This window comes from Dryobates pubescens, chromosome Z (assembly GCF_014839835.1).
Source record: "Dryobates pubescens isolate bDryPub1 chromosome Z, bDryPub1.pri, whole genome shotgun sequence".
Classification (NCBI taxonomy): Eukaryota; Metazoa; Chordata; class Aves; order Piciformes; family Picidae; genus Dryobates; species Dryobates pubescens.
In genome coordinates, this window is record NC_071657.1 from 85,940,809 (window position 1) to 85,958,022 (window position 17,214).

Below are 17,214 nucleotides of genomic sequence, written 5' to 3' on the forward strand. Positions count from 1 at the left end.
CATCAAACTTTTCTACTTTTTGCAGAATTATCAGTGGTCACTCAGCATCAGAGCCATAAGTCAAACTGCCATGACTTACTAAGGAAGAGTACAACTTCTTGCTCACAACACAGAATCATGTAACAGATGAGGAAATTAAACCAATATCAAATACACACTTATGCCAGTAAATGCACCTCATGGCTTTCCTGACAGATGCTAGGCTAGTAGTCACCAGATCCTCAACCTAGGACTGCTATACAGCCACACAGTGCTAAATATGGCTTCAAGGATTAAGCATTTGGACAAGCAAAGGAAAACTTTGGCACTATTAGAGTCTGTATCACAGATTACATTTTCCAGACCAGAGCTGAAAAGAGAGATACTGTCTTGATAACATATGAGCATACTTTCTCCATCTAACAGACAGAAAGACAATCAGGGTTCCAGTCACTAAATTTAATGTTTGCCAACAGTTAACCTTACAGGATAAACTGTGTTTTGCAGGGTTGGTCTCTACCTGAAGAGATCTTCCCAACAAACTCTGAGATTAAGAATTCAATGCTGCAAATACAAAACCTTAATATTAATAAAAGTTCATATCTGACAATTCCTACTGCAGTAAAAGGAAACTTTTTTTTCCCCCTGTAGAGAGCATGGATTAAGAATGCTGTGTGGCTACATAATCCAAATGAAGCATTCTTCCATAACCAGATAATCTCTTTATAATAATTCTTACATGCACAGCATGGATCATCTCAGTTATTTTCACAATCACTTTGCCCTAATTTTTCCAAGGGGTACAAGTGATTCTTTTCATGGAGAAGTGCTTTTGTGATATGCTATCTAAAGTATATCCACCCAAGTGTTTGGCTCAGCTGGAGCAGAAGTAGCCAAGCAGTAGTATGACTTTTCATACCAGAGCAGCAGAGGAATTACTAGCATTTTGCAGAACTCTACAAGGTATCTTCAAGCTTTGCATTAGCATCCTGAAGTGGAAATTCCTGCCAGTTATACCCCAGTACAGATGTGTTACAACATGTTTTCAAGAAAGGATGGATTTCCTCTAAATCCTTTACCATAACCATTCTGCTCAATCCTAGTGCAGTGATCAAAACTGGAATTTAAATCCAACTTTTGACCATATCCAGGGCAAAGAAGATCATGGAACATATCTTCCTAGAAGCTCTCATAAGGCACAGGGAGGACAGAGAGGCAATCTGAGACAGCCAACATGGCATCAACAAGGGCAAGCCCTGCCTCACCAACCTAGTCACTTTCTACAATGGAGTGACAATCAGTGGACAAGGGAACACCAATGGATTTTCTCTACATGGACTTCTGAAAAGCTTTTGATACAGTTCCCCACAATATACTTCCTTCCAAACTGGAGAGAGATGGATTTGAAGGTTGGACTCTCAGGTGGATAAGGAACTGTTGGGGTGACTGCATAAAATGGTAGTGGTCAACAGCCCAGTGTCCAGATGGAGACAGGTGACAAGTGGAGTCCCTCAAGAGTCTGTACTGGGACTAGTGCTGTTCAGTATCTTCAGTGATACAGACAGTGAGATGGAGTGCACCCTCAGCAAGTCTGCAGATAGTACCAAGCCGAGTGGTGTGGTTGACAAGACTGAAGAACAAGATGCCATCCACAGGGACCTCAATAGGCTGGAGAAGTGGGCTGAGGAGCATCTCATATGGTTCAATAAGGCAAAGTGCAAGGTTCTGCACCTGGGTCAGATAAATCCTGCTGTGGGGACGATGAGATTGAAAGCATTCCTGGAGAAAAGGGCTTGAGCATGCTGGTGGATGAGAAGCTGGATATGAGCAGTGTGCGCTTGCAGCCCAGAGGGCAAATCGCATCCTGAGCTACATCAAAAGATGTGTGGCCAGCAGGTCAAGAGGGGTGATTCTGCCACTCTGCTCTAGTGAGGCCTCACTTGGAGTATTGTCTCCACTTCTGGGGGCCCCAAAACAAGAGAGACATGGACCTGCTGGAGTGGGTCCAGGGGAGTGCCACCAAGATGATCAGAGGGCTGGAGCACTTTTACAAAGACTGGCTGAGAGAGCTGCGGTTGTTCACTCTGGCGAAGAGAAGGCTCCTGGGAGAATTTACTACTGCATTTCAGTATCTGAAGGGGACATAGAGAAAGGCTGGACAGGGACTGTTTAGAAGGGCTTGTAGTCACAGGACAATGGGCAATGTTTTTAACTGGAGCAGGGTAGATTTAGGTTGGACATAAGGAGGAAGTTCTCTACAATGAGAGTGGTTAAATACTAGCACGGTTTGCCCAGAGATGCAGTTGTGGCCCCATCCCTGGAGACATTCAAGATCAGACTCTATGTGGCTCTGGGCAGTCTCATCTAGCTGGAGGTGTCCTTCCTCACTGCAGAGGGATTGGACCAGATGACCTGTGAGGGTTCCTTCCAAGCTGATGCATTCTATGACTCTAAATGGAATCAGTAGCTAGCAGTTTCTCTTAGGCTTATCAACTGTCAACAATCCAATGTGAAGTGCAGTTTTTACATGCTCCAGTGGGCTAGGTGACCTCCTTCTTCAAGCCTGAGAACATGCTGACCCTATAACTATTCTCAGAACTGTCATCCACAGCTTTTTTGTATTATATAAAGGGAATTTAAGATTAGAGTTGCAGACAGAGCCACAGATCCAGAAGAGTTTGGTAGAGGGAGAGAGGACCTGTTAACCCTGTCCCTGGATTACAACACAAATTTGCTGCAAGATTCTTTGAAGTCTAAGTACCCTACGTTAAAAAAAAAAGGGGGGGGGGAGGGGGGGAAGGCATTTCCCTGCTGCTTCTGTATCACATGGATCCTGTGAAAGCTCTGTTAAACATTCCTGTCCTCATTCTGTTCACATAGTCCCCCAGTTTGTCTCAACTGATATTATGCTCATCTTTCTCTTACTTCACATGTATTCCACAGCCAGATGCTACAAGAACCAAGGCTCAGGTGCTGTATGTTCGCCTTGTGCTTTCCAGATAAACGCACGTTTACAGCCATTGGGGCTCAAAGCTACCACTAAAAAGACAGTACAGCACTGTGATGGTGCAGGCTGTACTTATGGTACATCCATTTTGCCACTGAAGCTGCCCCACAGAAATGTATGACTTGAAGCGCTGCTGCTGAAGGGAGGCTAAGCCAGCTGAGCTGGTCCCTGTATGGACACTGAAACACTGAACTCAAGAGTAGGAACCCAGGGGTCCCTACTCCAAACTACAAAATCCAGGTTCAGAAGGGTGAATCTTCACCAGTTTTATTTCGACGGTGCGATGGCCCCTCCCCACACCTCAGCTGACAAAGCAGTACTTGCAAAATGTCTGTGTCCCTGTGGTGTTCAACTGGAGGGCCTGCTCTGTATTTCCCGTTTGCATCACATGCATATGACTGGGAAGAAACTCATGCCTTCCTACAAAGAATTGTATTGTTTGTGGAAGTGCCAGTCACAAGATCCTGCTGGACAAATCTTAAAACGCTCTGAGCAGAAACAGTGGTTTAGTTTTTAATTTTCAATTAACAACATACATCCCTTGCAATGCAGACCTCTCTCCCTCCCTCTCCTATTTTTCTCAAGTCAGTCTGCCCAGAAAGCTCCTTGGACGTTCAAGTTCTGGAGACTTCAGAAATGTTGAAATTTGTCTATTACTACACCCTCAAACTACTTGCAATAACTGATGACAAAACAAGTTTCAGATTAAAAGTTAAGATGTAGTCATAGAATCAATAAGGTTGGAAGAGACCTGAAAGAACATCAAGTCCAACCTGTCACCCAAGAACTCATGACTACTAAACCATGGCACCAAGTGCCACATCCAATCCCCTCTCGAACACCTCCAGGGATGATGACTTCACCACCTCCCTGGGCAGCCCATTCTAATGGCAAACAACTCTCTCTGTGAAGAACTTTCTCCTCACCTCGAGCCTAAACTTCCCTTGGTGCAGCTTGAGACTGTGTCCTCTTGTTCTGGTGCTGGTTGCCTAGACAAGTCGCTAGCAATGAGGATAAGCCCCTGGAGTGTTAAGATAGTAGGTACATTCCTCTACTACATTAAACACTGCAGGGGAAGGCCTTTATACTCAGATTTCCAGCCATGGTCACAAATATTAGCATTTGACTTATGGAACTGCTCTGCTCACAGAGAATTAAAATATTTTCTGAATAAATGAGCATCAGCACTACATTCCTGTGCATGTTGTTTGACAGTCTCTCAATAGAAGTAACACTTTGAGGATCAGACTCAGCTTACAGGGCTCTAGAACCTGCCTTAGTGACCTATGATCTTTTTATAAAATGTGGTGACCTTATAGAACCTCTCCCTGCTGCAGAGCAAGACAGCAATAGGCATTTCAGTTATGAACTCAGCTAATAATTCAAACAGAACAGGGAGGCTGAGCAGGAGCAGATTTGAATCCCTCTTATCTCTCCATCTCAAACAGATAGTAGACCTGCATGTTCTGACATGCTCCAAGAAATTGCTTTCCTAGAAGCAGCTTAAGTCAAAACACGGGAAATCTCATGTGCTCCTCCTGTCCCATCATTAGTCTGCTGTAAGGCTAGAACATCACTGACATTTATAAATACATGAAGTATCAGGAGGATGGAGTCAGGCTCTTCTCAGTCATGTCCAATGATAGGACAAGAGGCAATGAGTACAAGCTGAAGCATAGGAGGTTCCACACAAACACACCTGGACTTCAGCAAGGCCTTTGACACTGTCCCCCATAGCAAACTCCTGGCCAAGCTGTCAGCCCATGGCTTGGACAGGAGCACTCTGTGCTGGGTTAGGAAGTGGCTGGAGGGCTGAGCCCAGAGAGTGGCAGCCAGTCACTAGTGGTGGCCCCCAGGGATCAGTGCTGGGCCCCATCCTGTTCAATATCTTTATTGATGAACTGGGCAAGTCCATCATCAGTGAGTTTGCAGATGACACCAAGCTGGGGGCAGGAGTTGGTCTGTTAGAGGACAGAAGAGCTCTGCAGAGGGATCTTGACAGGCTGGACAGATGGGCAGAGTCCAATGGCATGAGATTTAACACATCTAAGTGTGCATTGTATACATTGGCCACAACAACCCCATGCAGTGCTACAGGCTGGGGTCAGAGTGGCTGGAGAGCAGCCAGGCAGCAAAGGACCTGGGGGTGCAGGTTGATAGTAGGCTGAACATGAGCCTGCAGTGTGCCCAGGCAGCCAAGAGGGCCAATGGCATCCTGGCCTGCATCAGGAACAGTGTGGCCAGCAGGAGCGGGGAGGTTATTCTTCCCCTGTACTCAGCACTGGTTAGGCCACACCTTGAGTCCTGTGTCCAGTTCTGGGCCCCTCAGTTTAGGAAGGATGTTGACTTGCTGGAGCGTGTCCAGAGAAGGCCAACAAAGTTGGTGAGGGGTTTGCAGCACAAGCCCTATGAGGAGAGGCTGAGGGAACTGGGGTTGCTTAGCCTGGAGAAGAGGAGGATCCAGAGACCTTACTGCTCTCACAGCTACCTGAAGGGAGGTTGTAGACAGGTGGGAGTTGGTCTTTTCTCTCTTTCACTGGAGGTGTTTAAAAAGAGACTGGATGAGGCACTGGGTACCATGGTTTAGTTGATTAGATGGTGTTGGTTAATAGGTTAGACTTGATGATCTCAAAGGTCTCTTCCAACCTGTTTAACTCTGTTCTATTCTGTAAGGAAAAGCTGTGAGGGTGACAAACACTGGTACAGGCTGCTCAGAGAGGTTGTGGAGTCTCCTTCACTGAAGACATTTGAAACCTGCATGGATGTGTACATGTGTGACCTTTACTAGGTGATCCTGCTCTGGTGGAGGTATTGGACTAGATGATCTCCTGAGGTTCCTTCCAACCCCTAACATTCTATGATTCTGTAACCAGGGTCAATCCAGCAGTTCACAGTCTGGGCACATGATCTAAGCAATACTAACAACAGAGTATAAATTAACCTCTTCCAATTTTACCTGTCTCACCAACAAGTCCTTTTAAATTCTGCAACACGCTGTCAGTGTGCTCTTCTGCAAGGACTGCAGTACTTTCTCACTTTGACTGGAAAAAAGGAAGCCACTGTATGTTAACTCTGAGAATACCATCACAGAGATGAACACACAAGGACAAAAATCTCAAGCTACCTCAGAAAACTGAGCGTAAGAGTGACATGAAGTAGAGATGAAGATACAAAAATAATCACATTTACAGATCATAGAATCAATAAGGTTGGAAAAGACCTCAGAGATCATCAAGGCCAACCTACCACCCAACACCCCATGACTAACTAAATCATAGCTTCAAGTGCCACATCCAATCCCTTTTTGAACACCTCCAGGGACAGCGATTCCACCACCTCCCTGGGCAGCACATTCCAATGGCCAGTTACTCTTTCTGTGAAGAACTCTCTCCTCACCTCAAGCCTAAACTTTCCCTGGCACAGCTGGAGGCTGTTCTGTGCTGGTGCTGGTTGCCTGGGAGAAGAGATCAACCCCCTCCTGGCTACAACCTCCCGTCAGGTAGTTGTAGACAGCAATAAGGTCTTCCCTGATCCTCCTCTTCTCCAAGCTAAACAACCACAGCTCACTCAGCCTCTCCTCATAGGCTCAAGACTTCTCACCAGCCTCATTGTCCTTCTCTGGATATGTTCAAGTGTTTAAATATCCTTCTTAAACTGAGGGGCCCAGAACTGGATATAGTACTCAAGGTGTGGCCTGACCAGTGCTAAGTACAGCAGCACAACGACTTCCTTGCTTGCCACACTATTTCTGATGCAGGCCAGGATGCCACTGGCCTTATTGGCCACCTGGGCATACTGCCTCATGTTCAACCTACTATCAACCAGCAACCCCCAGGTCCCTTTCTGCCTGGCTGCTCTCCAGCCACTCTGACCCCAGCCTGTAGCACTGCATGGGGTTGTTGTGGCCAATGTGTAGAACCCTGCACTTAGATGTGTTAAATCTCATCTCTCTACAACCTCCCTTAAGGTAGTTGTAGAGAGCAATAAGGTCACTCTTGAGTCTCCTTCTCTCCAGGCTAAGCAGCCCCAGCTCCCTCAGTCTCTCCTCAGGATGTGGCACCATTCACCACCACTCTCTGGGCTCAGCCCTCCAGCCACTTCCTAACCCAGCACAGAGTGCTCCTGTCCAAGCCATGGGATGACAGCTTGGTCAGGAGTTTGCTGTGGTGAATGGTGTCAAAAGCCTTGCTGAAGAATTTTGATAGAAGATCTTTTTTTCCTGATGCACCAAATATCTTTATCATCTGTAGTCTATCTACCAGCTGGGAAAGACCTGTTAGGAAGCAGGACCCAAAAGCTCCTCTACTGACTGTAACAAAGTTAATGAGCAGACATCAAAACACCCCAAATTCACTGCAAGTGAATTTGGTCAGCATAAGTGCCTCTGACATTTAGGCCAATATCAAGCTTTGTTTTCAACTGGGGCCACATGCAAACAAAAACCTGAAACAAGTCACAATTCAAGTAAGCAGTGTATTTGAATATGGGTATGCTAAATCACTAATCTACATTCCCAGTAAAACACAGAAGACTAGAAAAATAAAAGTCATTAGAGTACTGCTGTGCCTGGCTTAGGAAAAAGAGACCACAGAATTTATTAGACAGAATGCTGCAAAGCCCAAAAGGTCAGCTGCTCATACTAATGTATCTTAGTTCAGGAAGGACACTGGAAAGAAACTGAGAGAAACAGTGTCAGACAAGCACAAGCAAGACACTGTATCACAGCCAAGATGGGATGATGTGTGTTTGATGGTCCTTGAGACTGAAAGACACAGAAGCTTGATGGAAGAGCTCTACCACAGTTTGTTCTGGAAGAAGGCTTCAAAGAGCAAGGGGAGAAAGAGATTGCAAGTCATTGATGAAGTTAGCACCACCTTCATCAGCACTGCACACAGTCTAAGCAATGTGGTCTGGCAGGCAGATAGTGCTGGATTACCAGAGCTGCTTGGTGGTTCTTTCTTTGACTCCCTGATCTATACTATGCTTTTGTTGACATGTTTTCCTAACTCCTGAGAGACAATTTGTCAACAGTTGTAATAGAGCCACAGTCATGCAGAAGAAATTAAGTTCAGGAATAATTTAAATATGTTCCAGTAAAATAACTTAGCTCACAGGCAGAGGCTGCCTCTCCTAGTGGACAGCTTGCCTGTGCAGCTGGAATAGCTTTAAGACCTAATACTCCTCTCCCTTTTCCCTTCTGCTTAGGAATTTAGGTCTTACCCATCTTTAGCGATCCAATGCCTTACTCAGCAAAAGCACTGTGTGCCACCTTCAGCTTTACTACTGAAAATAAAGAACTTTTTTCAGTCCACAGCTAAGCTGACTTTGCAACCTATCCACTAAAAGCAGTAAGGTTACAGCCAGTATGTTCTCTTAAATACATGCAGAGTATTTCTTCACCACGAAGCTTCCCACAGTGATAAACCTTGCTATCCTGTGAATCAGTGATGGCTGTGTCCAAAAGCCAAGCAGACTCTCTAGCAGGTATTCTTCAAAATGAAAAGACCTTTCACTTAAAATTTAATTCACTCCAACTCAGTACCATCAGAGTCAAACCAGTGAGGCACAGCTCACTTTCCACTGCACACCGCAAAATGGACACCAATCCGTTGCAGAAAATTACACGTCCAGCCTCAGAAAGAACAAGCAGTCAGGGGCATTGAGCAGGGCTCAAGCTGGAACTGACTGATTTACTAGCTGCAAGTGGTCCTCTCACAGGACGTCAGTTTTACAGGGTCAGATACAAAATAACCTCAGGAAGACCTTATATTTGAAATGGCACCAGACTTCACCAAGGATTCATGGCATGTGCAAGTGTGAGGGAAAGCATAGACACAGTTCTACAGACTGTGAAAAGCAAGAGATCATTGATCTCTGTAGAAGCCAAACACAACTACGCTAGCCAAGGTCCTAAAATACCTGGAAAAAATCAGGCACACCAGAGTGACTGACTCCCAGTCAGGCTATGTGCCACTCATGACCTCTGCCACACAGATCAAACCAGTGATAGGATCATCTCTATTCTTACCAAGCTCAGCCTTCACAGTAAGAAAGATGGATCTCCAGAGAGGTGTGCTGGGAGGGGGAGGGCTGCGAGAGACCTGCTCTCCCCAGGGATTAAGGAAACCTGATCCAGGTGACTTGGTTCCTCCCTGCTTCCCCTCCCAGGAGGGATTCCCTCCTCCCAGGTCTAAGTTCGTCTGTTCCACTTCCCCTTCCCCAGTAAGACAACCATTTTCTCTCCTTTGCTCCTGCCTTGCCTGTGCGAAGGGACCAAGAGCCACTGCTGGCTTGCTGGTTCTGCCAGGTGCTCAGGCCTGGTCTTCTCCCTGCCACATCCACATCTCTCCAAAGGACTGCAATCCACACACACTGGGGGAAATAAAAGGCCATCCTAACTTGGTTTTATGTATTTTCCTATTCATCCTTATTCCTTTCCTTTGTGAACCCTTCCTGTTATTGTGTTATATATATATATACTGTTTTAAAAAAAATCTACTTCTCTACTTCCAAACCAACTCCAAATTATTTCTCAGTAGATTTACCTCCTCCCCTTCTTCCTTAACCCACATTTCCCCCCCACCGCTCTTCCCTATTTTCCTACTCTTTCCCCTTCTTCCCTCCCCCCCCCCCCCCCCCCCCCCCCCCCCCCCCTTTATTGGGAAAAAGGGAAGAGGGAGCAGGGGAGGAGTTCTCAAGTCTTGCCACCATCTGAGCTCTTACATTCCAGTTCAGGCTCAACCACAAGAGGTCACAAATGTCCTACAGCCCTGCTGGATACTGAGGGCTTTCCTTGAATGAAGGCTTTCAGAATTAAAGGCATGTGTTGTTTTCCTCTCTCACCCTGGCATTTCTCTTGTCTCATCTGACACTTTACAGACTTGCCACTACCTACTGGCAGAAAGAGGACACAGCTATACTGGTAGCAGAAATTAGTGTCTGAGTAGATATTAACACCAAGCTACAAATAATCTCTTGGGAGTAACAAAAGAATCCCAAGAGGGGACTTTGCAGGTTTAATTTTCAGAGTTCAATGCCCCTTTTTAAACACCTTTCTTCACTTAAGAAGAGATTTCCAACCACAGCTGACATGCTCTGAATAGAATAGAATTAACCAGGTTGGAAAAGACCTTTGAGATCATCCAGTCCAACCAACACCATCTAATCAACTAAACCATGGCACCAAGTGCCTCATCTAGTCTCTTCTTAAATACCTCCAGTGACAGTGACTCCACCACCTCCCTGGGCAGCACATTCCAATGGCAAATAACTCCATGAAGAACTTCTTCCTAACATCCAGCCTAAACCTCCCCTGGCGCTGCTGGAGACTGTGTCCTCTTGTTCTGGTGCTGGCTGCCTGGGAGAACATAACCAGAGTTTGTACAAAGAACTGATGAAGAAACAGTATGCCTGCAGACATAGTGTGAACCAGAACATGCTCCGGTGCTCTGACATGTCATCTTCTAGCTACAGCAACCATACCCCTCACTACAGCCACTCAGAAGCCTCTCCTGGATCACTGCTGGAGTTTCAACCCTGTCTGGGGTGACAGTAAAAATGCTCTTGTACCTCTGCACCAAAGGCGTGATATGGGACAGGGATGCGGACAGGACTGAACTCCAATAAGCTGAAGCCTTCAGGAAGGTAATCTTTAGCCTACTGCTACAGATGGCACTGCAGCACATCAAAACAGACTGTAAAACTAAAAGCAGCACTAGCTGAACTAGTTCTGTTTCAGAACCCCAAAATACTGTGACACTACAGCTCTCATGTGCTGTAAGCACTTACAAAACATACAGCTGTGTAACCTCTGGGCTACATCATAATGAATATACCTAGAGGTGATATTTTTATTTCAGAAGCTTTTTCCTTCTATAAAGAAGAATGTACCATATCTGCACTAGAGACCTAATGCTGTATTAACGTACTGCTTCCAAGCTCTTACAGGTACAACCTTTCTTTCTGCTTCGTAATTATTCTTGGTTTTCTGCTTTCAGATTTCCCCCCATTTTAGTGACGCATTAGCCAAAACAAAGAGATCTTAACACACAGCATAACCTCCCTAGGATGAGATAATCAATATTTAAAAAAACCCAACAGCAACCAACAACAAAAAACAACTCAACAAATTTTATAATCATACCTTTTGCTGACTAAAATTATAGTTTGGGTGTTTTTTAAATAACAAGCCAGCAGATAATCCTTAATTTTTCCTTCATGTTTTTATCTACTAATATTAAAAAAAAAAGAGCTGTGTGGAAATGCATCTCTTGTGCCTTCAAGTTTTCCAGAAATTTTAAACCTCCAGGACCAGTGTAGACTCGACATCTCAGCTACAAAGCCAGCAGCATCACTGTGGGATGTGGCTATGCAAAATTCTTCAGTTAGCTGTAGTCATCGCAACTAGAGCTAGCAGGACCAGGTCCCACCACCTGGCAAACATCTGCAAGGCACCATCCTGGCCACAATGTTTCAGAGTATGACAAGAACCATCAGCCAAATTTCCCTGGAAAGGGCTCCCATTTTTGTATGTGAACTGAGAATTGGGAAACTTAAATACTGCATTCCAGCTGCTTCTTTCAGAAAGAGAGCCAAACTCTCAGGAGTTTGTGTCAGTGGTCCTCTGAAGCAGTTTCACTTTGACAGGTGTCTTTTCCTGGGAAAAGTCATACTAGTGACAGATGGGCAAAGTCACATTCACCCTACTTGCATTTTTGTGGTAAGAACAGAAATTGCCCTCATCAGTATATAAAAGCAATGTGTGATCCAACAATTGTCAGTTTGCTGTCATATGCTGCCCAGTGCTTAGCACAGGCTCGAGACAGGTTCTGGAGGGTTTCGTGTACTAGCGGAATTCAATAGACAATCCCATGGAAGCATGCTCAGAACATTTAATTTTAGCTATAACACTAAGGACTTCACAAGAGACAATGTGCCACCACCAGCAGACCGGGGAATGCTAACACATCAAACAACCAAGACAGGTACTTACCAAGCGTATCAGAAATAACGAATTTCAGGCCTCATCACACCACACATCCCTGCAATGCTGGGAACTGAATTTCACTGAAATTAACCACTACCCAGCAGCTAACTAAAAGACCTTTCTGTGAGTGCAGGAGGATCATAACAAGCCAAGCATGAGAACAAATAGGAACCAGGCGGAACAGAGCTTCCACAGCTGAGGCGTGCATCATGTTGATAGGGAAGACATGGTACTAAGCATTAGGAGAAAAGAGAACCCCTTTAAAATAGTTTATGTTAATTTCATAAGGCAGGCTTTTTTGGGGGATGGAAGCCAAGAGATGCCAGTATCCAAGATAGGAAATTTGGATCAGAAGAGACCATCCCATATTCATGGAAAGGCACCAGATGAATGTGACCAAGTGCTTGGTACCAGTCTTCCTTCCCTTCCACAATTAGCATGTACAGAACGGTGCCACAATACCAAAATATGCAGAGTAAAGTGACTTGCAAAGATGTGAACCACTGGGCTTCATCCTGTCTACAATGTGTTTAACCAAGGTCTGTATGCTATCCTCTCCATCTGCCCACAGCAACCCCCTTTCATTAAGTCCTGCCCTAAACCTCTCCTTGGGTCTACACTTAGTGCACAGTAGTTCTTATAACACATTTGTAGAGGTCAAAAGGAGTCAAAACAGCTTCCTTGACCCCATGATGCTTATCCAAACAGGCTGACGAGAGGAGGAAATTATTTCCCATCTTCTTAACTTCACATCACTGCATCCAATAGGAAGGGTAAGAGATCATGTAACAGAGCTGGCCAGCGTGCAGCCTGCAGACCAAATGCTTCTCAGCTCTGTAACATGATCCCTGACTTGTTACTAGAGACGGAAACTTTCAACAGCCAGAGATCCTGGTAGGCTTTGTCAGAGCAAGCAAGCTACATGCATCCAGTTTGTACTAGTTAAGTGCCACCATTAACTTTGCAATGAAATGCCAGTGAGGTCCTCGGCTGGACAAGGCTGTCAAAGGGAAGCACACCTGAGCTTTAACGACATTATTTTTGCATAGTCATGGATGTGTCTGGTTCTCTGCCCCTGCTCAGTAAACACAACACTGCTTATTGTCAGGATATATACTCAATGGATACCACACAATAGTGTAATTAACACCCTTGACAGACAGCTGATCAGTAGTGCCAGTATCAGCATCAGGTCTGGAGGCTGAGAGGCTCAGAAAGGCTTCAGACTACTACGAATGGCTTCCCTTCAAGCATTTAGCAGCCGTATCTACCTGATAATTTCAAACATTAGCAGATCAGCAGGCCTGGTTCAGAGACATTCTTAGGCAGTTGCCCCAGAACTCAGCATAAAGGCACCAAAAGCTAAAGTGACACCTTATTTACCCAAATGACAAGATGAAAAGCATGCATGCTGGTCAACAACACAATTTTTAAGGATCTCAAGCAAAGCCTTGCCTCACAAGCCCCCCTTCAGAACCCCTCCCACAGTTGCACATACAAGCCTGATTCAGAGGGAACAGTACTTTCCTAGGACACCCTTCGTATAGAGTAGGTTGAAAAAAGGTTTCACATAGTTTACACACTTTAAATCATAGAATAGTTTGGGTTGGAAGAGACCTCTAAAAGTCATCTAGTCCAACCCACACTGCAGTAAGCAGGGACATCCTCAACTAGATAAAGTTGTTCAGAGCCCTTCCAAGACTCATCTTTAATGTCTCCAGGGATAGGGCTTCAACCATCTCCCTGGGCAACCTGTCCAGTGCTCCCCCACCCTTATGACAAAAAACTTGTTCCTAATCAAGGAATGGACCTTCTCTTCTCTATTTGCTTTCACCAGGGGATCATGCTAAAAATATTATTATTTTTTTTTACAGCTTCAGTGGCAGTTCACAATGACTCTTAGGTCCCACCTGGCAAACAAACTTCTACTTCAGCCTTTTGGATGTGGAAAAGACTGTCAGTCTCATCTCTTCCTGAGACCATGTGGAATTGAAAGCTTTTACAATGGGAAAAAAAGAAAGTTCTGAAATGCTAAGGTTATTCTGCATTTTAAAATATAAGATGGGAGGGAGAGGGAAAGAATAAATGGTTACTCTAATAGAAGAAAGCAGCAGTATCAGGCAGAACCCGGTTACCCAAGCAAACTACTATGATTGTGCAAGTATTCGGTCTCTACTCACAAAGTATAAACCAAGAGCTACAAAGCAGAGAAAGCCATTGGAAATGTTGTACCAGACTTATTCTGTTCCACTTCTCAGCCTGATACCAACATTTCCAGGCATTTGGAAGAATCCTATGCACCCAGTGAGACCAACACAAGGTTTCACAATGAGCTCTAGCAGTCAAAAAATCAGCTGGAACCCTGAAGCATAGGTTCACAGTATTGTTTTAATGTAAGCGTTAAAGCCTTTGTGAAAATTCTTGGCTGCTGAAGGAGAGAAGAAAACCTGCTTCCTAAGCTTACTATTGCTGCTGCACAAGATGCTGTATTTTCCTGAGACAGCAGGGTTGTACCAGATGACCTCTTCAGGTTCTGCTCATTCCACATTGACGCAAACATGCATACATGTGCCAATTCCACTCCTCCACTATTATGATGGGGTTTCTAGAAAATACTTGAGTGGGTTTTTTTTGTCTGCCAACAGCTTCTCCAAATTTACTGACCTCCCTAGTGTGCCCACTGCCCTCAAGAACATGAGCAAAGAGGGCCAGTCCTGTTATATCTGTTGACTCATGATAACAATACATACAACCAATAGGGCATGAATAAGCCCACGTCATTTTGTGTGGACTGTTTTCTTCACCATCACAAAACTTAGAAGCTAAAGAAAAAGAACAACAAAAAATACACTAAAAATACTTTCACTAGTTGCCAACACTCTCACTATAAGTGTTTTTATTGCCACTGAAGGGCAAATTTAAGTTCACAGACCTTCACAGTCTTTCATTTCACAAAACAGTTACTGTGCTCTCTCTTTTCTTTAAACACTAACTGCAACAAGAAACTAAGGAGTGGCACATCTACTCTAATAACAGTTCGATATACTGGAAACCTCAGTAGTATCTTCAGTGCTAACATCAACCTTCTGTTAAAAAGATCTGTGCAAGTATTTCATTAAAATTCTTTCCACCTTTCCAAACATTTCATATTCCTGTCTCACACAATCAGATGGAATGTGCTTACTCCAGGTACCAAACAGAATCAACATTTTGACTGAGTCAGCCTATTACCTAGCTTTCACTTTAATGCCCAGGGAAACTGCATTTGAACAGGTCCCAGGTTACATGATAACACACCTCCAGGTAGGGAGTAAGGCTGACAGGGGTAAGGGGAGAGGAACACACGTGGGAACTTCTCCCAGCCAGGAAAATGAAATGGACAAACACATTCAGGTGTTCAGCAACATGCAGCTGGGGCACAACACATACACACGCAAGCCTCTGGCACTACAGCAAAGCAACTGCATGCTCATCATCTTTGACGACTCACTGATGAGCTAGCATCCTCCAAGACTACTAGCTAGCTGGCCTTCCCTCACAAGCTCCTAAAAGTCTGGGACAACCCTACCTGCCCATTTGTGCAGCCACAAAACCCCAGGAGTCTCCATACTTCCTTCCCTGAAGAGAATTCCCCAGGGCCCCATGGGGTAGTGTTATGATTATGCCAGCCTCTTCAGAACTGCTTAACTGAACATAATTGTGTCTCTGAAGTGAAAAAATATCCTAATATGAAAAACATGTATCTTGGCATGGGGACAGGGGTGGGAATCAAAGCCCGATGGACTGCCTTTTTAATGAAAATAATTATATGTGAGCAAAACTGAAATTTGACAGAGCTTTGCACTGTGATAACTGTAACACCAGCCACGGAGAAGGTCCCGAAGCTTCACGTCACAGGTATTTCACACCCATCCCGCTCAGCTATCCTGTCCTCGGGGAGCAGTGCTCCCCGCAGCTCCCACAGCGGGATGCGCACTGCCTCATTCTTCCCCAGATCTCCTGTATTTTGTGAAAGTCAATAACAACAAAAAATCACCCATCCTTTCCGGCCGGGTCTCATCGGCCTCACTGCCGCTTCACAGCCCTCCCCGCGGCACTCCCGTGCCCGACCCTGAAGCACACTGACCGACGCGCCCCATGCGCCTGCCAGGCCGGGATGCTCCCGGCCGCCGCTGCGTTTCGACGAGACGTTTCTACCGAGGAAACCGCGGAGACGCTGCCGCCCGCCTCCACCCACCCCGCCTGCAGCTTCTGCCGCTGCACCGACGGCGCCCAGGGAGATTCCGGGAAAGAAGGAGCAGAAGGAGGGTTACAGGACGGAAAAGCCGGGCGGGCAGCCGTGATTACGAGCGCCCCGGGATGACACAGCAGCCGCTGCTGGGCACGGCCTCGGGGCCCGGCGGGGCTGGCGGCGGGGGAGCTGCTGAGGGGATGGCTGTTACATAACGGTCGCGGCGCACGGGCCCGACCTCAGCACCACCGCCCCCACAGCACCGACACCGGCCCACTCCTCCCGCTCCGCCTCCGGACCCCCAGTGAGACGGCGGCAACCGGGGACAGCGCGGCCCCTCCCGCCCGCCCCTCCCTCACCAGCGGTTGCATCTCGGCGCGCACGGCGGGCACCTGGAACCGGTCTATCTCCTCCATCATGATGGCAGTGGGGCTAGGACGCGGCGGGCGAGAGAGAAGAATGACGGAGCAGCCGGGTGCGGGGAGGCTCTTTCAGGCGCCGAAGGACGACAAAACCACCACCCGCCGCGACTGCTGCCTCATCGCCGCCGCCGCCGCTCGCCGCCGAGGTGACTCAGCCGCGCCGCTTCCGGGTCCGGCCGCCGCCCCGCCTCAGCATTTGCATATTCATAACCAGGGGCGTGGCCACTGTCAGTAATGCCGGGGCCCGGATGCTCGTTCCCCGCGGTCCCGCCCCGCCGCCGCTGGGACGTACCATTTTCGCTCCGGGGGGAAGCGGGGGACCTTCGCAGGGAAGGAGAGGGGGAATTGGCAGGGTTCTGCTCTCGGATTGGTCGAACATCACTTCCGGCGTGTTGCTATGGTTGCTGCTATCAACTTCCGGCCGGCCGTTAGTCGCGAGGATCGTTCTGTGGAGCGACCGGTGGCGGACAGCCGCTGCGACAGCCGTCATGCCAGCCAAAGCGGGCGGCAAGCACCGGCAGGTAAGGGTTTGTACCAAGCGGGCATCGGAGCAGGGCCGTGCTGCGCACCCCTGTGAGAGCGCCGTGGT

The 17,214-nt window shown here is 46.6% G+C and overlaps 1 protein-coding gene across 3 annotated transcripts in view; it reads right to left on the reverse strand.

Annotated features, from left to right (window-relative positions):
• The window catches only part of FAM219A (family with sequence similarity 219 member A), a 104,729-nt gene extending 87,940 nt beyond the window's left edge, over positions 1-16,789 (reverse strand). For 2 of the 3 annotated variants that reach the window (XM_054178427.1, XM_054178426.1), the window contains exon 1: positions 16,563-16,789. In XM_054178427.1, the coding sequence (XP_054034402.1) occupies positions 16,563-16,622 (60 nt within the window). In that variant the 5' untranslated portion in view covers positions 16,623-16,789. The remainder of the gene's footprint in view (positions 1-16,562) is intronic. The other variant, XM_054178428.1, reaches the window with a different exon arrangement.
• Between the last annotated feature and the right edge of the window lie 425 nt (positions 16,790-17,214).